At 36.8% G+C, this 17,622-nt stretch overlaps 1 protein-coding gene and 1 pseudogene across 1 annotated transcript; both read left to right on the top strand.

The window, feature by feature from the left end:
* Nucleotides 1-8,349: 8,349 nt before the first annotated feature.
* LOC113313148 (receptor-like cytoplasmic kinase 176) lies at nucleotides 8,350-11,293 on the top strand. Its single transcript, XM_026561879.1, has 7 exons — nucleotides 8,350-8,655; nucleotides 8,877-8,979; nucleotides 9,122-9,447; nucleotides 9,751-9,886; nucleotides 9,977-10,119; nucleotides 10,226-10,349; nucleotides 10,588-11,293. The coding sequence occupies exons 2-7, from the start codon at nucleotides 8,928-8,930 to the stop codon at nucleotides 11,061-11,063; spliced, it is 1,257 nt and encodes a 418-aa protein (XP_026417664.1). The 5' UTR covers nucleotides 8,350-8,655; nucleotides 8,877-8,927; the 3' UTR covers nucleotides 11,064-11,293.
* A 2,326-nt stretch (nucleotides 11,294-13,619) lies between these two features.
* On the top strand, nucleotides 13,620-16,573 carry LOC113313149 (annotated as a pseudogene).
* Nucleotides 16,574-17,622: the final 1,049 nt, after the last annotated feature.

Below are 17,622 nucleotides of genomic sequence, written 5' to 3'. Positions count from 1 at the left end.
CTTGTGAAGGATCGATGTAACGGGAAGGTTCTTCTTAGCGGAAGTAGGAGGGGTGGTCTCTATCAACTTGATGATTCGTTTAAGTCTCCTAAAGTTTGCAGAGGAGAACGTGCTACCTTACAAGACTGGCACTCTAGATTGGGACATCCAATGATGCGTACAGTTCGTAAATTCGTCTCTCAGTTTTCACTTCCGGTTTCCAGTCAGACTATTAAGTTTTGTTCATCTTTTCATGAACATAGGAGTCATAAGTTACCTTTCAATCCTAGTAAAACTACTTATTTGAATCCGTTAGATTTAATTGTCTCATATGTATGGGGACCCTCTCATATTTTATCTAATGAAGGATACAAATATTATATTATTTTTATTGATGTGTTTAGTCGTTTTACTTGGATGTTTCCTATGTCTCAAAAGTCTGATGTTTTTTCTATCTTCTTTTTGCTTCAAAAGCATGTTGAAAATCTTTTTAATCGAAAAATCAAAAATGTTCAATCTGATAATGCACTTGAGTATCGCAAACTTACTCCGCATCTTCAGCAACTTGGTATTTTTCATAGATTTTCATGTCCACACACTTCTGAACAAAATGGTTTAGTGGTACGCCGTCATCGTCATATTCGTAAAACTGGACTTACAATTCTAAACATGGCTTATGTACCATCCTCATATTGGTATGATTCTTTTTACACTGCTTGTTATCTAATGAATCGTGTTCCTTCCACTTTTATTAATAATCCATCTCCATATGAAGCTATTTTTGGTCTTCCACCGGATTACACCTCCCTTCGTGTATTTGGTTGTTTATGTTATCCTCACCTACGTCCGTATAGGTCTCACAAAATGGAGCCTCTTTCCTCTCCATGTGTGTTTATTGGTTATAGTTCATCTCAAAAAGGCTACAAGTGTCTTCATATTCCTACGGGTCGTATATATGTCAGTCGTCATGTCGTTTTTGATGAGACTACCTTTCCCTTTGCCTCCACACCACCTTCACCGGTATGGATCCCTTCTCAGGTAAATAATTCTTCACCCTTATCGGTTTCATTACCGCTGGTTTCAATTCCTCGGTCTATTACTACACCCATACTACCAGTTGGTACAGTTTTTCCGAGTTCATATGATTCCAGCCGCAGCACAGCTACACAGTCGCTCCCAGCAGTCTCTGATGACTCGTCTTCATCTTCCCATATTTCATCACTCACAGTTCAGTCGGATTCAGCTGCTACTACTTTTTCTCCTAGCCACGAGCCATCAGTTATGCTGGACAACATTACTATCCCACCAAACATTCCGAGCCTGTCACCAGATGCCACTTTGAATACAGCATCAGCCTCCTGCTCGAGTTCTGCGTCAACTTCGGACTCTGCACCAGCTTCCAGTTCTGCACTAGCTTCCGTGTCAACTACAGATCCAGTTTCAAGCTCCGACTTTACATCTACTCTAGGTACTCATCCGATGGTAACCATGGAAAAAGATGGAATTTTTAAACTCTCTTACAAATCCCTTAGTACCTCCAAATATGCACTGGTACTCTCTTCGCGAACCCACTTGTATTTCAGAAGCTCATAAGGATCCAGATTGGCGTGTCTCCTCAGATGATGAGATCAATGCATTGCTCCGAAATGGTACCTGGACATTAGTACCATATGATCCTTCTATGAATGTTATTGGATGTAAATGGGTATTTCGTATCAAACGCAAGTCTAATGGTGAAATTGAACGTCGTAAGTCTCGCTTGGTTGCTAAAGGTTATATTCAACAAGAGGGAATAAACTTTTCTGAAACGTTTAGTCCGGTTGTTAAAACATGTACTATTCGTATTATTCTTATATTAGCTTTGTCTTCCAATTGGCCTATTCATCAACTTGACGTGCAAAATGCTTTCTTACACGGTGAACCTCAAGAAGAGGTATACATGAAAGAACCCCCGAGGTTATGTTGATTCTCGGTTTCCCACACACGTTTGCAAGTTGCGTCGTTCTCTCTATGGTCTTAAACAAGCTCCTCGTGCATGGTACCACCGACTCAGTACTTTTTTTATTACAAATTGGGTTTGTCACTTCAAAGTGTGACTCATCTCTATTTATCTATAGTGGTTCATACGGTACTAGTTATCTGTTGGTGTATGTTGATGATATTATTGTTACAGGTTCCAACTCTGCTAGTATTAAATCCACTCTTGATCGTCTGCAACAAGAATTTGCAATTAAAGATCTTGGCTCCTTGTCTTATTTTCTTGGAATTGAAGCGATTTGTACTTCCTCAGGATTGTTTCTTTCTCAACAAAGGTATGCTCATGATCTTCTTATTCGAGCAAAAATGGATGGTGTTAAACCTATTCAAACGCCACTTAGTAATTCTAGTGACATCTCCTATGATCGTAGTACCTTATTATCTGATGCTAATGAATATCATAGTATTGTTGGACCCTTACAATATTTGACATTTACTCGTCCCGATTTGGCATATGATGTTAATAAGGTATGTCAGTTTATGCATGCACCTACTGTTTTTCACTTGGGTCTGGTAAAGCTTGTACTCCGTTATCTTAAAAATACGCCTACCTTTGGTATACTTCTTCGGCCCTCTCCTTCTCTACAGTTATCTTTCAGTGCATATACTGATTCAGATTGGGCTGGTTCTCTAGAAGATCGACGTTCGACTAGTGGTTATTGTATTTTCTTGGAGTGCTCGTAAGCAGAAAACAGTATCTCGTTCTAGTACTGAAGCAGAATATAGGGGACTTGCAATTGCTACTGCTGAAATTATGTGGATTCAGTCACTTCTTTCAGAACTTCGTGTTTCTACTCAATCCCCTCCTGTTCTATGGTGTGTTAATCTTGGAGCTACTTATCTCACTGTCAGTCCTATTTTTCATGCAAGGACAAAGCATATTGAGATTGATTATCATTTTGTTCGTGATCAGGTTGCTTCTAAACTTCTTGATGTCAGGTTTATATCATCTAAGGATCAAATAACGGATATATTCACAAAACCATTATCTAAGGATCGGTTTTCTTCTTTACGGTTCAAGCTAACGGTTCAAGATAATCCATTATGCTTGCGGGTGGGTGTTAACACAGCATATGGTACGTGTGTGAAATAACACACGATACCCTACCAGACAAGAAGACTTGTTGTATATTAGGAAATCAAAGTTATTTAGGAAACAATGCACCTTGTAGTTCAAGGAAATCTATGTATATATGATGTACTCTGTTCGATAATTGTGTGTGAAAAATCAATAGAAACTCCGTTGTCAGTTTATCTCTTCTTTTGTTTATCTTCTTGTTTAACTAAACCTAAACCTAGCAGTTTTATCTTCTGGTTTAACTAAACCTAAACCCAGTAGTTCTAACTTGTTGGGATGGTTCAAAGTTGGACTGACTAAAATAAGTAGTCAACCATATAATGTAATCTCTGATTTGGAGGTAATTGGCATTAACATAGTAATACATTTCGGATCGAAACTCTCAATCTATTTAGATACCAGAGTATCAGCACATGATTTCAGTATTCATGTGATTGTTCAGTAGCAATTGGCAATCCATGCGTCAAGAATATGAATATCTAAATGCAAATTGCAACTGCTTACCAGACAAGCATGCATTGAAATAATTAATTAAGTAGCATATTATTTGAAATCGAATCTTAATTGCTTCTTAGGAATAATAAGATGATTAACTAATACTAACCCAACAATCAGACCTTATCTTCCACGATGGAAAACCAATTTCTTAATATCATTGTATCTCTTCTAACTCCGAGTAGTTTAGTGACCTATGCTTTTAACTTTTGATGTTATCAAGCAAATCTCAAAAATCCTCTAGCATGTTGTCTTCATGAGAGTTTCTTGTAACTTCCTCTTGTCATGCATAAATCTCTCCTTGTGCCGAATTGATTTCGCTAGGTACCGTATTATGGGTTTTTCCATCGTGGAGAATAATTGGTACTGTAATTAAGTTGGATTCTGCGTGTGCCCCTAAATATGCAATAAATAGTGTCGTTCGACGCATATAGCAAACATGCTAGAGTACTTCACAGACTATATATCAGCAGAATGTGAAGGCCCTTTTCTAGCTTCTTACCTGAATTCCTTACCCAGTATCACCATAACGTTAAAGCATAGCATCTTCTCAGACGCAACTTGCCACCTTCTCTCAATCTCGTGTATTTGACTTGCTTATTTTCTTCCCTATTGCAGTAGTGGCATAGGCCCAGCCAACATTATATAGGCCAAGGAGAGATTCGATCAAGAGACTAGGTGCCTTTTGTGTTTTGTCCACATTGGAGTACAAGATAACCATTTTACTTGTTCTTGCTTGAGTAGTTGTTTGGTCATCATAAATTTAATTTATTCAAAAATTTGAAGCTAGAATGATTCAAACTTTGGCTCACACTATCATTAATGGTCAACCATGTATTTATATATTAATCCTCATTTGTGCCAGTGTGGTAATAAGAAATTCTGATTTAGAGGGGAAAAAAGGTTCCTTAGTTTTGCATCAATGTAACACGGTGATGATCTGATCGGAACTAAAGCTGCCATTGACAACAGATAGTTTACAGGTTTCCAATGGCCATCGAGGTTAACGTTTAAGCTTTGGTTAGCCATATCTGAATAGTATTCTATGATTCTGTGCTGTGTTTTTTCTCGTGTCATACTGTCTTTTGACTTGCGGCATTTATAAGCTTATTAATTGTCTTCTTACTGATAATCTTCTATCTAGGAGGGGGATGCATGACTTCTGCTCTCTATTGCAGTAATGGCGCCATAGGCCCAACCAACATTTAGATTTTTCCTCATTAAAGGACAAGGTCACCTTAATTACTTGTCCTTGCATAGTTGTGTGTGTGTGTGGTAGTCATCAATTTTAGTCAGAGGTGTTAGATGTTGGGATGGTTCAAAGTTGGACTGGTACTAAAATAAGTAGTCAACCATATAATGTAATCTCTGATTTGGGGTTAATTGGCATTAACATAGTAATACAGTTCGGATCGAAACTCTCAATCTATTTAGATACCAGAGTATCAGCACATGATTTCAGTATTCATGCGTAAAAAGAGTATTCTGTGATTGTTTAGTAGCAAATGGTAATCCATGCATCAAGAATATGAATATCTAAATGCAAATTGCAACTGCTTACCAAACAAGAGTGCATTAAAATAACCAATTAAGTAGCATATTATTTGAAATCGAATCTTAATTGCTTCTGAGGAATAAAAGGATGATTAACTAATACTAAACCAACAATCAGGCCTTATCTTCTTCTTTTCTAGTAGTATTTATTTGTCTTTGACCGTTCATGGTGGCTCGGAGTCTTTGGACCTACCTGATCAAATCAAAGAGACAAAGTTTACTTGTCGTTGGGACGAAAAATTGGAGGAGAAAAGGAGATAGATGCTGCTTGTCTCCAACTTTAGGTTATGCACTACTTTGGATTTTGCAGTATCGTTTGTGTTGTATCAGTTATCACAAGTTTAGGTGAGCCATGTACGAATAAGTGAGGTAGTTGCTCCAACTCATTAGCAACCAATAGCAGAATTGCTTTTAATAACCTAATTAGCAACCAAGAGCAGAATTGCTATTAATAATAGTTTACACTAGTTAGAAGCAAAAGTTTGCTATACAAAGTTGCTCATTTTTTGGGTTCCGGAAGCCATTTTAATTTTAATTCTCAACTTATTCTCAGATTTTATTTAATTTTTGACGTAATTAAGTCGAAAAATCAATTCTTAAGATGTATTCAGACACTTTATTTTATCCTTTGGATCATCTCTTTTCGATTTGAGTATTTTCATCTTCTTGCCTTCAATTCTAACTCCACCGGTGAGTTCTTCAAATTGCTATGCCAGTCGACATCATTAGTTTTTATGAGAAATAATTTTTGTTGGTGTTAAACAATATATAATAGAAACTCTTTAAATTAATAATTTCTTTAAAATAATAAAATTCTATGATCCGAACTAGACTTGTGCAAACTAAAATTTTACTTGTTAAATTAATAATTTTCTAAATTAATAAATTTTTCTCATCCCAAGGCTATTAATTTAAAGAATTTATACTGTACTTTTGTACTGTTGTTCGTACAAAATCCAGAGCAGAACGAATTTGGTGATACGAAATAGGAGTCAACATGACCTTTCAAAATATGTCAATTTTTTCCACACACAATGCCCATTTTATTTGAAGACTATTCAATATTTTCAAGAATTAATTAATTTTGTTTGATCAATTTTGACCGTTGACACAAATAATTGTGATTTGAGTTGAATGAATGTCGTGAGCCGTGGGTTATATAGACTTGGTCCACATGAAATGGGGCCACCCTCACATGAATATGTTGACTTCATAATTTTGATTTATTACATAAGCAGTATTTAATAACAATTGCGTCATGATCACATGGTTCTTGATTGACAATGTATGTATATTTATTACTGGAAATGCAACATCCATGATCCATGAGGGGATAGGTCGATGTGCATTAATGTGTACCACAAGAGTTGAGTTTTAGTGCATTCTTGACCATATTTTACACCATCCCATGTTATCTAAAGAAAGCTATTCTTGTGGCGTTACATTCCAATAAAGGGACGTCACATAATATGACAAAATCGGATTATCCATAAGTAATATCAAAAACACCTTATCTCAAATAATTTTGTAATGACTAAATAATATTTATTTCTTTAATTTTAATTTAACTTAATTAGACAATAATAAAATTAATGAATTTTGATGAATTCTGGGACAAAGTTTTTGTGGGAAAAAATACTAGAGAAAAGAAAAAAAAAAGAAAATTTTTGGAGATTTCTTTCAAACCCTAGATTTTGATCCACTCAACCAAAATGAATGAAACAAGTTACCAATTTGAGGTGGTGAATCTTTGTATGATAGAGAAAACAAGTTTTACATCCCTCGTATTGGAGACCAAGAGATGGTTGATTTGTTAGATGGTAGAGAGGGTTTAACCCAGTCTAACTCGCACACATTTGCCCCTTTTAAGGATTCGGACGGTGGCCGCCCCTTTTTATGAAATATCAAATTTTCTTGACCTTCACTCATTTGTATACAACTCGTCAGCGGATCAAATTGCCAAGAAAACAAGAATAAAGAGCCTTCAACATATGTCTAAGAAATTGCAAAAAAAAGTTAACCAATCTAGCATTAACTCTAATGTATTTGATAGAAACGAAATTGTAAATCTTATGTACTATATTTACTAGTTAATTTATTTATTTTCCCATAAAAAACGTATTTTAGCTAAGAAATACTTACTAGGTTCAAGAAATGAGAGAATTAAGTATAGCTATGCTGAAGACCTTCAACTGGCAGGTGATGTTGTTTTTCACAGGATTTCTCGTTATTCATGTCAGGATTCTCATTTTTGATATCTCCAAGTCCAGGTCTTGTCATCAAAAATAAATGATTAACCAATTCTTATATGTTAAATAATTTTTTGTTCACTACACTAAGAGCAACTGCAGTGGTGCGATCAAAACCAAAGATCAAAGATCAAAAAAAAGACCAAAATTTGGGTTTAGTCCGTGTTGTGACGCAGCGGTACATGATTAAAATTTCATCAGGCGGACTTTAAAAGTCCGCCCCATTTTTTGTAAATTTCATCAGGCGGACTTTAAAAGTCCGCCCCATTAAAATTTCATCAGGCGGACTTTAAAAGTCCGCCCCATTCTTTGTAACTTTTATCAGGCGAACTTTTCTTTTTTTTTATTTAATTAAAATTTCATCGGGCGTAATTTAAATCTCCGCCCGTTAACAAGCGTACTTTAAATTTACGCCTAGCAACAAGCGTACTTTAAATTTACGCCCGACTATATTAGAATTTGGGATTTGGTCTGGAATTTGATCTTTGGTTGAGATTTGATCTTTACTCCATCCCACTGTGTTACGATCTCATCCCAAATTTTTGGTTATACTCGCCCACTTTGGATGCTCTAAAGAGTTGGGCAATAGATACTCAAACGTTTTTCTGAAAATAAAAATGTTAATTTCTTATGAAATAAAATCTTTTTATTTCCGGAAAAGAAATAAAGTTCCCGCTATACTTCTGATATTCAAGCAGGCTATACTTCTGGTATTCAAGCAGGCTAATTTTATAAAATTCAAGCTTAAATCTTACCACTGATACTCCTGGATCATCATCACATTGGCATTCACATCATTCCCCATTTGAGCCAAACAATTTGAGATATTTTGGAGCATTCTTTAGATTTTTACTATTAACAAACCAATCATACCATTAATTGAAAAGGGAATCTAATGTCTTATCCACTTGACACTTTTTCTTTCAACCAAACCGTGTCAAACAAACAACAGTGAGAGAGAAACAAAAAAATAAAAATTCATAGGGAAAAGCAAAACCAATAAACAAAAAACAGATAAGTTTAGTACAGCAGCACAAGAAGAAGAAGAAAATTCAGGGTTCACACCCACCATTCCATGATTACCCTTTCTCTATATCTTGACTCTTGTGTGTGTGACGGTGTAAAGTGATACAACCAGGCATAAGTCAAGCCCAATACAGAGTACTTCTCTGTTTTTCAGTTTCCAAGAAAAAGCTATACTTTCTAGAAGAACCCTTTCTCATTTCTATCAAAATTTAGCTGAAAATTTCAAGAAAAGAAGAGGTAAATCATTAAATTAATTTGCTTATTGTTGGATTTGTGTTGATGTTTGTATTTGGTCAAAGAAAGAGTAATTTCAATAAAATACTTTTCTATGGATGACAACCAAACTTTGATGAAAAAAGGGGTTTGGTTTTACATCTGATCTGGTTTTGGTTTCTACTACTACTTCTTAACAAAGGGTTCTCAAAGAAAATTTCTCCTTTTCTTTTTGTTTTCTGTAGAGAGAAAGAAGAAGAAGATTCAAACAGAGGGCTCTGTTTTGAGTTTTTCTAATGGGGAATTGCTGGCCTATTAGAATCAAAGCTGTTAGTCCATCACATGGAGGTATGTAGAATTTTCTTGTATGAAATTTTCAGTGATAGCGTATTTAAATTGCTCAATTTCTGATTTGTTTGTTGTTTAATTTGAGTCTGGTATGTGGAATTTTGGAAATTTAATTGAATTTTTTTGATTTTTGTATTTCTAGGATTGAATTCAAAGTATGTAAGTAGAGATGGGAATGAACTGAGCAGTTCAAGTAGTAAAACATCATTTGCTTCGGTTCCGCCGACTCCGCGAAGCGAAGGCGAGATCTTACAATCATCTAATTTGAGAAGTTTCAGTTTCAATGATCTGAAAACTGCTACAAGGAATTTCAGGCCTGATAGTGTGTTAGGTGAAGGTGGATTTGGGTCTGTTTTTAAAGGATGGATTGATGAGAATACATTTACAGCTACTAAGCCGGGGACCGGAACTGTTATTGCTGTTAAGAGGTTGAACCAAGAAGGGCTTCAAGGTCATAGAGAATGGCTGGTGAGTACTACTTAATCCGCTATTTTCGGAATTGATAATTTGTTTATAATTGAATTATTGTTAGATTGGTGTGTACAATTTGTTAGAATTATACATTGAGTAGGTATCGAGCTGCATTTTCAACTCCTCGGGGATAATTAATTAGACTGATCAAATAAGCTGAGTCGGGTTGTTTTCGGTTATTGCTTCTCAATTTACGCTCAGACATGTCATAATCTCTTATTTGGATATGTTGCAACTCTTAATACGTAGGATTTTTGGATGTTGGATGTGCTTATTTAGTGAAATGTTTTGATTCTGTAGGCAGAAGTGAACTACTTGGGGCAGTTATACCACCCTAATCTTGTCAAGCTGATTGGATACTGTGCGGAAGATGAACACCGACTTTTGGTGTACGAGTTCATGCCTCGTGGAAGCTTAGAGAATCATCTATTCAGGAGTAAGTTCTTTGTGCATTGATTGTTGTGTTGTTTCAATTGGTTCATTGTTCGACCTTGTTATTAATAGATTTGAGATGTTGTTTACTCAGGAGGATCCTACTTCCAACCGCTTTCATGGAATCTGCGAATGAAGGTTGCTCTTGGAGCAGCAAAAGGCCTTGCGTTTCTTCACAGTGCTGAGACACAAGTCATATATAGAGACTTTAAAACTTCAAATATCCTGCTTGATTCGGTACGCAAATCTTCCTTCACAATGCAGCTTCAACCTCACACCTGCGGTGATTGTTTCAATGTTTTGAATCGTCTAACAATATATATTGTAATGTTAAAATTGGCAGGCTTATAATGCGAAGCTTTCGGATTTTGGGTTGGCAAAAGATGGTCCTACTGGTGATAAGAGTCATGTGTCTACTAGGGTCATGGGCACCTACGGATATGCTGCTCCCGAGTATCTGGCCACAGGTAGTTTTAACTTCCCCTGTGCATTTTCCAGCTGGAAATTGGGTGTTTTATGTTCTATTTATCACAAAACAAGAACTTGGGATGTTTTCCAGGTTACGAATTTGCAAGATTTTAGAGTTAACGAATCATTTCACTTCTGCATTGTGCGGTGTTTAATTTGATTTATACGTTGCGATAATTTCGTAAAGTCAGTAGTGTACTTCTTTCTTATGTGCTCTTTTTCTCTCTATTTGTGAAGGTCATCTAACTGCAAGGAGCGACATATACAGCTTCGGGGTTGTTTTCTTAGAAATGTTGTCTGGTCGAAAAGCAATAGACAAGAACCGCCCAGCTGGAGAACACAATCTGATTGAATGGGCAAAACCTTACCTCTCCAGCAAACGTAGGATTCTACGTATTATAGATACCCGACTCGAGGGTCAATACACGCAGGCAGAAGCACTAAAGGCAGCTAACCTTGCCATGCAATGTTTATCTGTGGATCCCAAGTACAGACCAAGCATGGAAGAAGTTGTAGCTTCACTAGAAGGTCTTCAGGATTCTAAAGGACATGCAAGAACCAATCACAGTGATCGAAACCCCAACCGTAATCACCATACTCATACAAATGGTGGTAGGCATCATCACAAAAGAAGCACAGAAGAAGCAGCTGCTGCTACGCGGAAGGTGGAATCTTATCCAAGACCATCTCCGAACCCTCTCTATGCTCAGTGAGTGTGGTAGAGAATAGATGAAAGCCAGAACTTTCACATAAAATGGGTTTAACAAGATATAATCAAAATTGAAGCCGCACATAGACCTGTACCGTCTCTATTCGATCCCTGTATAGTTCTATATTTTGGCCAGTGTATTCGACATGACTTGATCTTAACGTCGATTGTTTCTTTTGGAAATTTTTGTAATATTGGATATATAGACATAAAATGAAATCCTTTTACGCATAACACCGAAGAAGCATCATGAGCACTGCAGAGTATCTGAGACATAGAAGTGCTAGTCCTGGAAACATTTAACATTTTTTTTGCTCCGCTAAGAGCGTCCACAATGGACTACTAAACCCAAATATTTGGTCCAAATACATGACGCAGTGGAAGAGAGTAAAGATCAAAAACCAGACTAAACCCAAATTCCAGACTATATTTGGTATGGGACCAAGACCAAAACCAAATTTGGTCGAGCATAGATTAAAAATCCGTCTGGCGTGGGGCGTTGATATAATAACCGTTTGGAGTGGGGTGTAAGTATAAAGTGCGCCTGATGGTTTCAAAATGGGGGCGGACATTATATGTGAGCCTGATGGTGGGGATCACATTATATGTGATCTTGAATAAAATGGGGCGGACATTATATGTGAGCCTGATGGTGGGGCGGATATTATATGTGCGTCTGGATCAGGCGGGGTATAATGTACGCTCGACTAAATTTTACTCGTACACCGTAGCGTACCAATACGGACTAAACCCAAAATTTGGTCCTTTTTTTGGTATTTGGTCTTTGGTTTTGATCGTATCACTGCAGTTGCTCTAAGGGGTTATACTAATGTGGCAGCACTCTCCAGTTTTTAAGTGAAACCATTCCAAAAAAAACTTTGGGTCTCATAGGCAAATTTTGGATTATGAGAAATACTTTGGTCTTGGGGCTATTTTCGGGTCACATTTCCGGTATGTAATGATCTTTAGAATTCCGGAAAGTCACATTTCGGCTGAAAATCCACTTTGGGTGGAAACATCCACAACAAAGAATAGTCGTCTGAAACTATGTAGTCGATTTCGGCCATCTCGGCCGAAATTTCGGCGAAATTCCGGATTTCGGTCCAAGAAGACGAGATTTTGTTAATTTCGGCCGGACGAAATCTTTGCGAAAATTTCGGCCGGAAACGCGTTTTAAATTGAGTGAATTAATCTCAAGTACAAAAATTAAACAGATTAATTCACTCACTAGTATTATTGCTTGTTGTTGTGTTTGAATTTCTTGACCTAAAATTATCATTTGGTGTTGATGATGAGGAAAGTGAACAACCAGATTTACTAATACTATGTTTCTTTTAAGTGGGTCAATACTCCCTCAATCTTCTAGTCTGACTCAAAGTAGGATTGGAATTAATTGAACCTGGCAACAAACACTTCTTATTATAAAAGTTGGAACCGAAATTACACCGAAATTTGAAAACGGAATCTCTCCGAGACAACGTTGTACCAGTGTCCCGCTCGGGACCGAGATAAACCGGAATCCGAGATTAACAACCTTGGTCTGAAAGCAGCATTTTATTTTATTGTCTCTCACAAAATTGGCTTTGCTCCGTCAATAAGAGTAAGAGTAGATCGTTCTTGTACAATCCTCCATGGCTGCTACATCTACAGCTTGAAAAACTGTCTTTGCAACACCAGTAAGAACTCCTCATATTGATTCTCATGTTCTTCTTGGAATTTTTGAACTTGACCTTCAACAACTCGCTACAGATTAGGTCAGGTAATGAAATTTCTTACTCCTTTTACAAATTCAACTAAAACCCATTAGTAAATTTGAATTCTTTCTAGTTTGCGCACAAAAATTTGGATTTTTTAATTTTATCTTTTATTTTGGGGGATTTTTCAGCTCAACTCATTAGTAAATTTGAATTCTTTCTAGTTTGCCCCGAAAAAGTTTGGATTTTTTAAATTTTATCTTGTGTTTTGGGGGAACTTTTCAGCAAATGTTTAGAGGGAAACAACTGCAACAACTTCAAGTATGAAGTTAAGGAAATTTAGGATTTTAATCATTGTAAGTTAACAAAAGAAAATTCAATTTTTTGGTGGTGGTGGGCGGTGGTGTTGGTGCTGCTGGTGGTGGTTCGCAAATTGCCAACTATCACCACCACCACCACCATTGGTTACATCTTGTCCAATTGCTGTTTAATTGTTCAGTTGACAGCCCTTAGTGTAATTTGTATTGGACAGTACCTCTGGCATTTAGGAATGATCTTCAAGAAGCTGGATGGAAAGTTGGGAGGTCACTGCTTCATCAGGTTGTCAAGGCTGCTGATGGCACAATTAAGGTTAGAGAATGAATCGTACTTGTCAAAAATGTTAGTATGCTTGTGCAATTGGTGAACCAATCCACCGCAGATGCCAGGCATTCACACACCAAGGGTGAATCCGCGTGGCACTTGTGCTGCATGCACCAAAACATTACTTAGGTACTGTTATGATGTGTGGTTTTGTAGGTACTAATTAAGCTGCACGTTTAACAGGCTAATTGAAATTCAAGAAAAAAATGGTGAATGTTGATTTAATTTGTTTATTGAGTAGCTTTTTGATTAATTTATATTTCTTTGTTGTTGGATTTACGGAGTTGTTGTTTGTACTGGTCAAAACATGTAAAATTTCTCAAGTCAATAAAATAATTTTGTATAGACGCCAACCAAACTTTGAAGAAGAATAAGGAGATGAAAACGGGTTTTGGTTTTCCATCTACTACTGCTATTACTGCTTCTAAACACAGGGTTCTCAAGAAAATCTCTCCTTTTTTTCTTTCTTTTTTCTCTGTTTTGAGTTTTTCTAATGGAGAATTGTTGGCATACTGAAGATTCTGAAGAAGAAAACGGTGCTGGCAATTGTAAGACCAGTGGCGATCAGATTACCTGTGATGTTCAGATAGGAGTATCTCCTCCCAACAGTCCAAAGCAACTGCCAAACCCTGTCAAAGCTAAGCAAGTTGACCCAGGCAGTCAGTTTAAGGTCTTCAGTTTTATATTCGTCTCTATGCTTCTGGTTCTTTGCATTTTCAGAGTAGAACTTGATAATAACACTTTTAATTTGTTGCCTGCTTTCAGATAACTGGTTGCTTTTCGTGGAAAAAAGGGAAACGTCTACAGTTAACCAAATCAGGTAAAGAATAAAGAAACACAAATTAATTTCTGATTTTTATTATATTTTTAACACCCGGCGCAACACGGGGTTGAATCCCTGTAGATCCTCCCAATTACAGTACCCCGTCACATAATTAAGCCTTGTGGATTGGAATTTGTTATCTGATTTGAATTTGGTATTTTGAATTTTAGGGATTTACCAAGTATTCTTTGATTATGTGTGTAGGATTGAATTCGAAGTATGTAAGTAGAGATGGGAACGAACTAAGTAGTTCAAGTAGTAAGACATCATTTGCTTTTGTTCTGCCGACTCCACGAAGTGAAGGCGAGATATTACAATCTTCTAATTTGAGAAGTTTCAGTTTTAGTGACCTGAAAACTGCTACAAGGAATTTCAGGCCTGATGGTGTGTTAGGCGAAGGTAGATTAGGGTCTGTTTTTGAAGGATGAATTGATCAGAACACATTTACAGCTACAAATCCGGGGACTGGGATTGTTATTGCTGTTAAGAGTTTGAACCAAGAACCGCTCCTGGGTCATAGAGAATGGCTGGTGAGTGCTACTTAATCCTCCGCTGGTTACAGAATTTACGGTTTGAACTATTGTTAGACTGGGGTGTGCAATTTGTTAGAATCATCCACTGGTGAGTGCATTTTGAATTCCTCAAGGGTTAATAGACTGATCAACTAAGCTAATTCTCATGGTTTTCGCTTATTGCTTGTCAATTTACTCAGACATGTCGTAATCTCATATTTGGATATGTTGCAATTCATAATTGGATTTTTGGATGTTTAAATTTGCTTATTTTTGGATGTTTAAATTTGCTTACTTGGGCAACTGTACCACCCAAATATTGTCAAGTTGATTGGATACTGTGCGGAAGACGACCACCGACTTCTGGTGACCGAGTTCATGCCCCATGGGAACATAGGGTACCATTTATTCTGGAGTAAGTTGTTTGCGAATTGATTGTTGTGTTGTTTCATTGATTCATTTTTCGACCTTACCTAGTGATTGATAGATTTGAGATGTTGTTTATCAGGAGGATCCTACTTCCAACCACTTTCATGGAATCTGCGAATGAAGGTTGCTCTTGGAGCAGCAAAAGGCCTTGCTTTTCTTCACAGTGCAGAAACACAAGTCATTTATAGAGACTTTAAAACTTCAAATATCCTGCTTGATTCTGTATGCAACTCTTCCTTCACGATGTAGCTTCAAATCTCACACCCGTGGCAATTACTTTAGTGTTTCGAGTCATCTAATAGTATGAATATATGTTGGAATGTCAAAACTCACAGGCTTATAACGCAAAGCTTTCGGATTCTGGATTGGCAAAAGATGGTCTTACTAGGGTCTTGTTCGCCTACGAAACAGCTCCTGAGTCTATAGCCACAGGTACTTTTAACTTTCCGTGGGCATCTTTTAGGCTGAAAATTGGATGTTTATCTCAAAACAAGTACTTGAGACATTTTCCAGATTCTGAATTTGCAAGATTTAGAGTTTACAATCAATTAATTTTTTCATTGCAAATCGGTAGTGTATTTTCTTTTTGAGGCGCTCTTTTTCTCTCTGTTTGTGAAGGTCGTCTAACTGCAAGGAGCAACACATACAGCTTCGGGGTTGTTTTCTCAGAGATGTTATCTGGTCAAAAAGCAATAGACGTGAGCCGACCGGCTGGAGAACAGAATCTGATTGAATGGGCAAAGCCTTACCTTTCCAGCAAACGTACGGTTCTACGCGTTATAGATACCGGACTTGAGGGTCAATATACTCAGGCAGAAGCGTTAAAGGCGGCTAACCTTGCTAAACAATGTCTATCTGTAGATCCCAAGTGCAGACCGACCATGGAAGAAGTTGTAGCTTCACTGGAAGGTCTTCAGGATTCCAATGGACATGCAAGAACCTATCACAGTGATCGAAACCCAAACCTTAATCATCGTACCATACAAATAGAGGTAGGCATCATCACAAAAGAAGCACCAATGAAGCTTCTGATACACTGAAGGTTGATTCTTATCCATGGCCATCTCCGAACCCTTTCTATGCTCGGTGAGCGTGGAAGAGAAAAATTGAAAGCCAGAAACTTTCTTATGAAATGGGTATGACAAGATAATCAAAATTGAAACGGCACATAGACATGTACCGTCTTTATTCGATACTGTATAGTTCTATATTTTGGCCTGTAGTTGGATATAGACATAAATATGAAATCCATTTATGCATAACACTGAAGAAGCATCATGAGCACTGTAGAGTATCTGAGAAAAAGAGTTGTTGCACCTGGAAACATTTTTTGCTTTGCTAAGGTTCTATTGATGTGGCACACTAGTCATTTGTTCTTTGATTTTTCTTTTCAGTGCTTTTGAGTGAATTCTTTCCAAAATGAAGTTTTGATGTGTCTTGCGAGATTGGGGTATACCCAGATTAATTGGGGTATACCCATTTTATTCCTATCCATACTAGTGTGCTAAGGGGTGTCTAAAAGGTGTTAAAAGACCAAATTGCCCATACTAAAAAACCATGCCGACCAAAATATATTACAAAAAAATCAAAATCTTTCTTCTACACTCTAACTATACATGTGAAATAAAAAAAAAAAAAAAAAACACACGAAGAATGCAAACGAACCAAAAGTCGGCAGGGTATTTTTTGTCAACCTTGTCGACAAAAATATAGTCGGCAAGGTATAAGGTTGAATACCATGCTGACTTTTCATCTCTGAAATTAGCAGTTACAGAGTCAGAAAGATATCCATCTCTATACCTTGTCGACTATATTTTAGTCGGCAGGTTATGAAATTAATACCTTGCCGACTAATCATGCATTTGTAACACCTTCTCTGTATGTCAAAAATCCTATAGTCGGCAGGGTATTTTTTTATCGACCTTGCCGGCCATAAGTTGTCGGCATGTTCTTCATCCGCAGACCTTGCCAGCCAGATATAGTCGTCATGTTCTTCATCCGTAGACCTTGCCAACTTTTCATATTTTCAGAACTGAAAATGTTGATTCCTTCTATAATTTTGAGTATAAAATCGCCCAGCAGCTTTACAATCTCATATTTTTAAGTGCTTGGGTAGTACGATTTCATTTCCATTATAATTAGAATTCTTAAAAAACAAAAAATCTCAAAAATCTACCCACATCCATGAGTTCAATCTAAAATAAAACCTAATTTCAAAATTTTAATCTACTAATTAACTATTTAAATTAATTATCCTAATCACATTTATTAGTGTTAATTAATCAAGGATAGATTAGCCATTTTTGTAAATATGTGGATAAGGGGCTTTGTGTTTTACTTCAAAATGACCTTATTTTGTCTCAATTGGTATACTCCAATTAATTTGGGTATACCCCAATCAAGCCAGGCCTCTTTACTGGGTCACAATGGGACTTGAATTATTTTTCTTTTTCTTTTTCTTTT

The sequence above is a fragment of the Papaver somniferum genome, chromosome 9, assembly GCF_003573695.1.
Source record: "Papaver somniferum cultivar HN1 chromosome 9, ASM357369v1, whole genome shotgun sequence".
Classification (NCBI taxonomy): Eukaryota; Viridiplantae; Streptophyta; class Magnoliopsida; order Ranunculales; family Papaveraceae; genus Papaver; species Papaver somniferum.
Note: the sequence above shows the minus strand (reverse complement) of the source record. Positions and strands in the feature narration are given on the sequence as shown.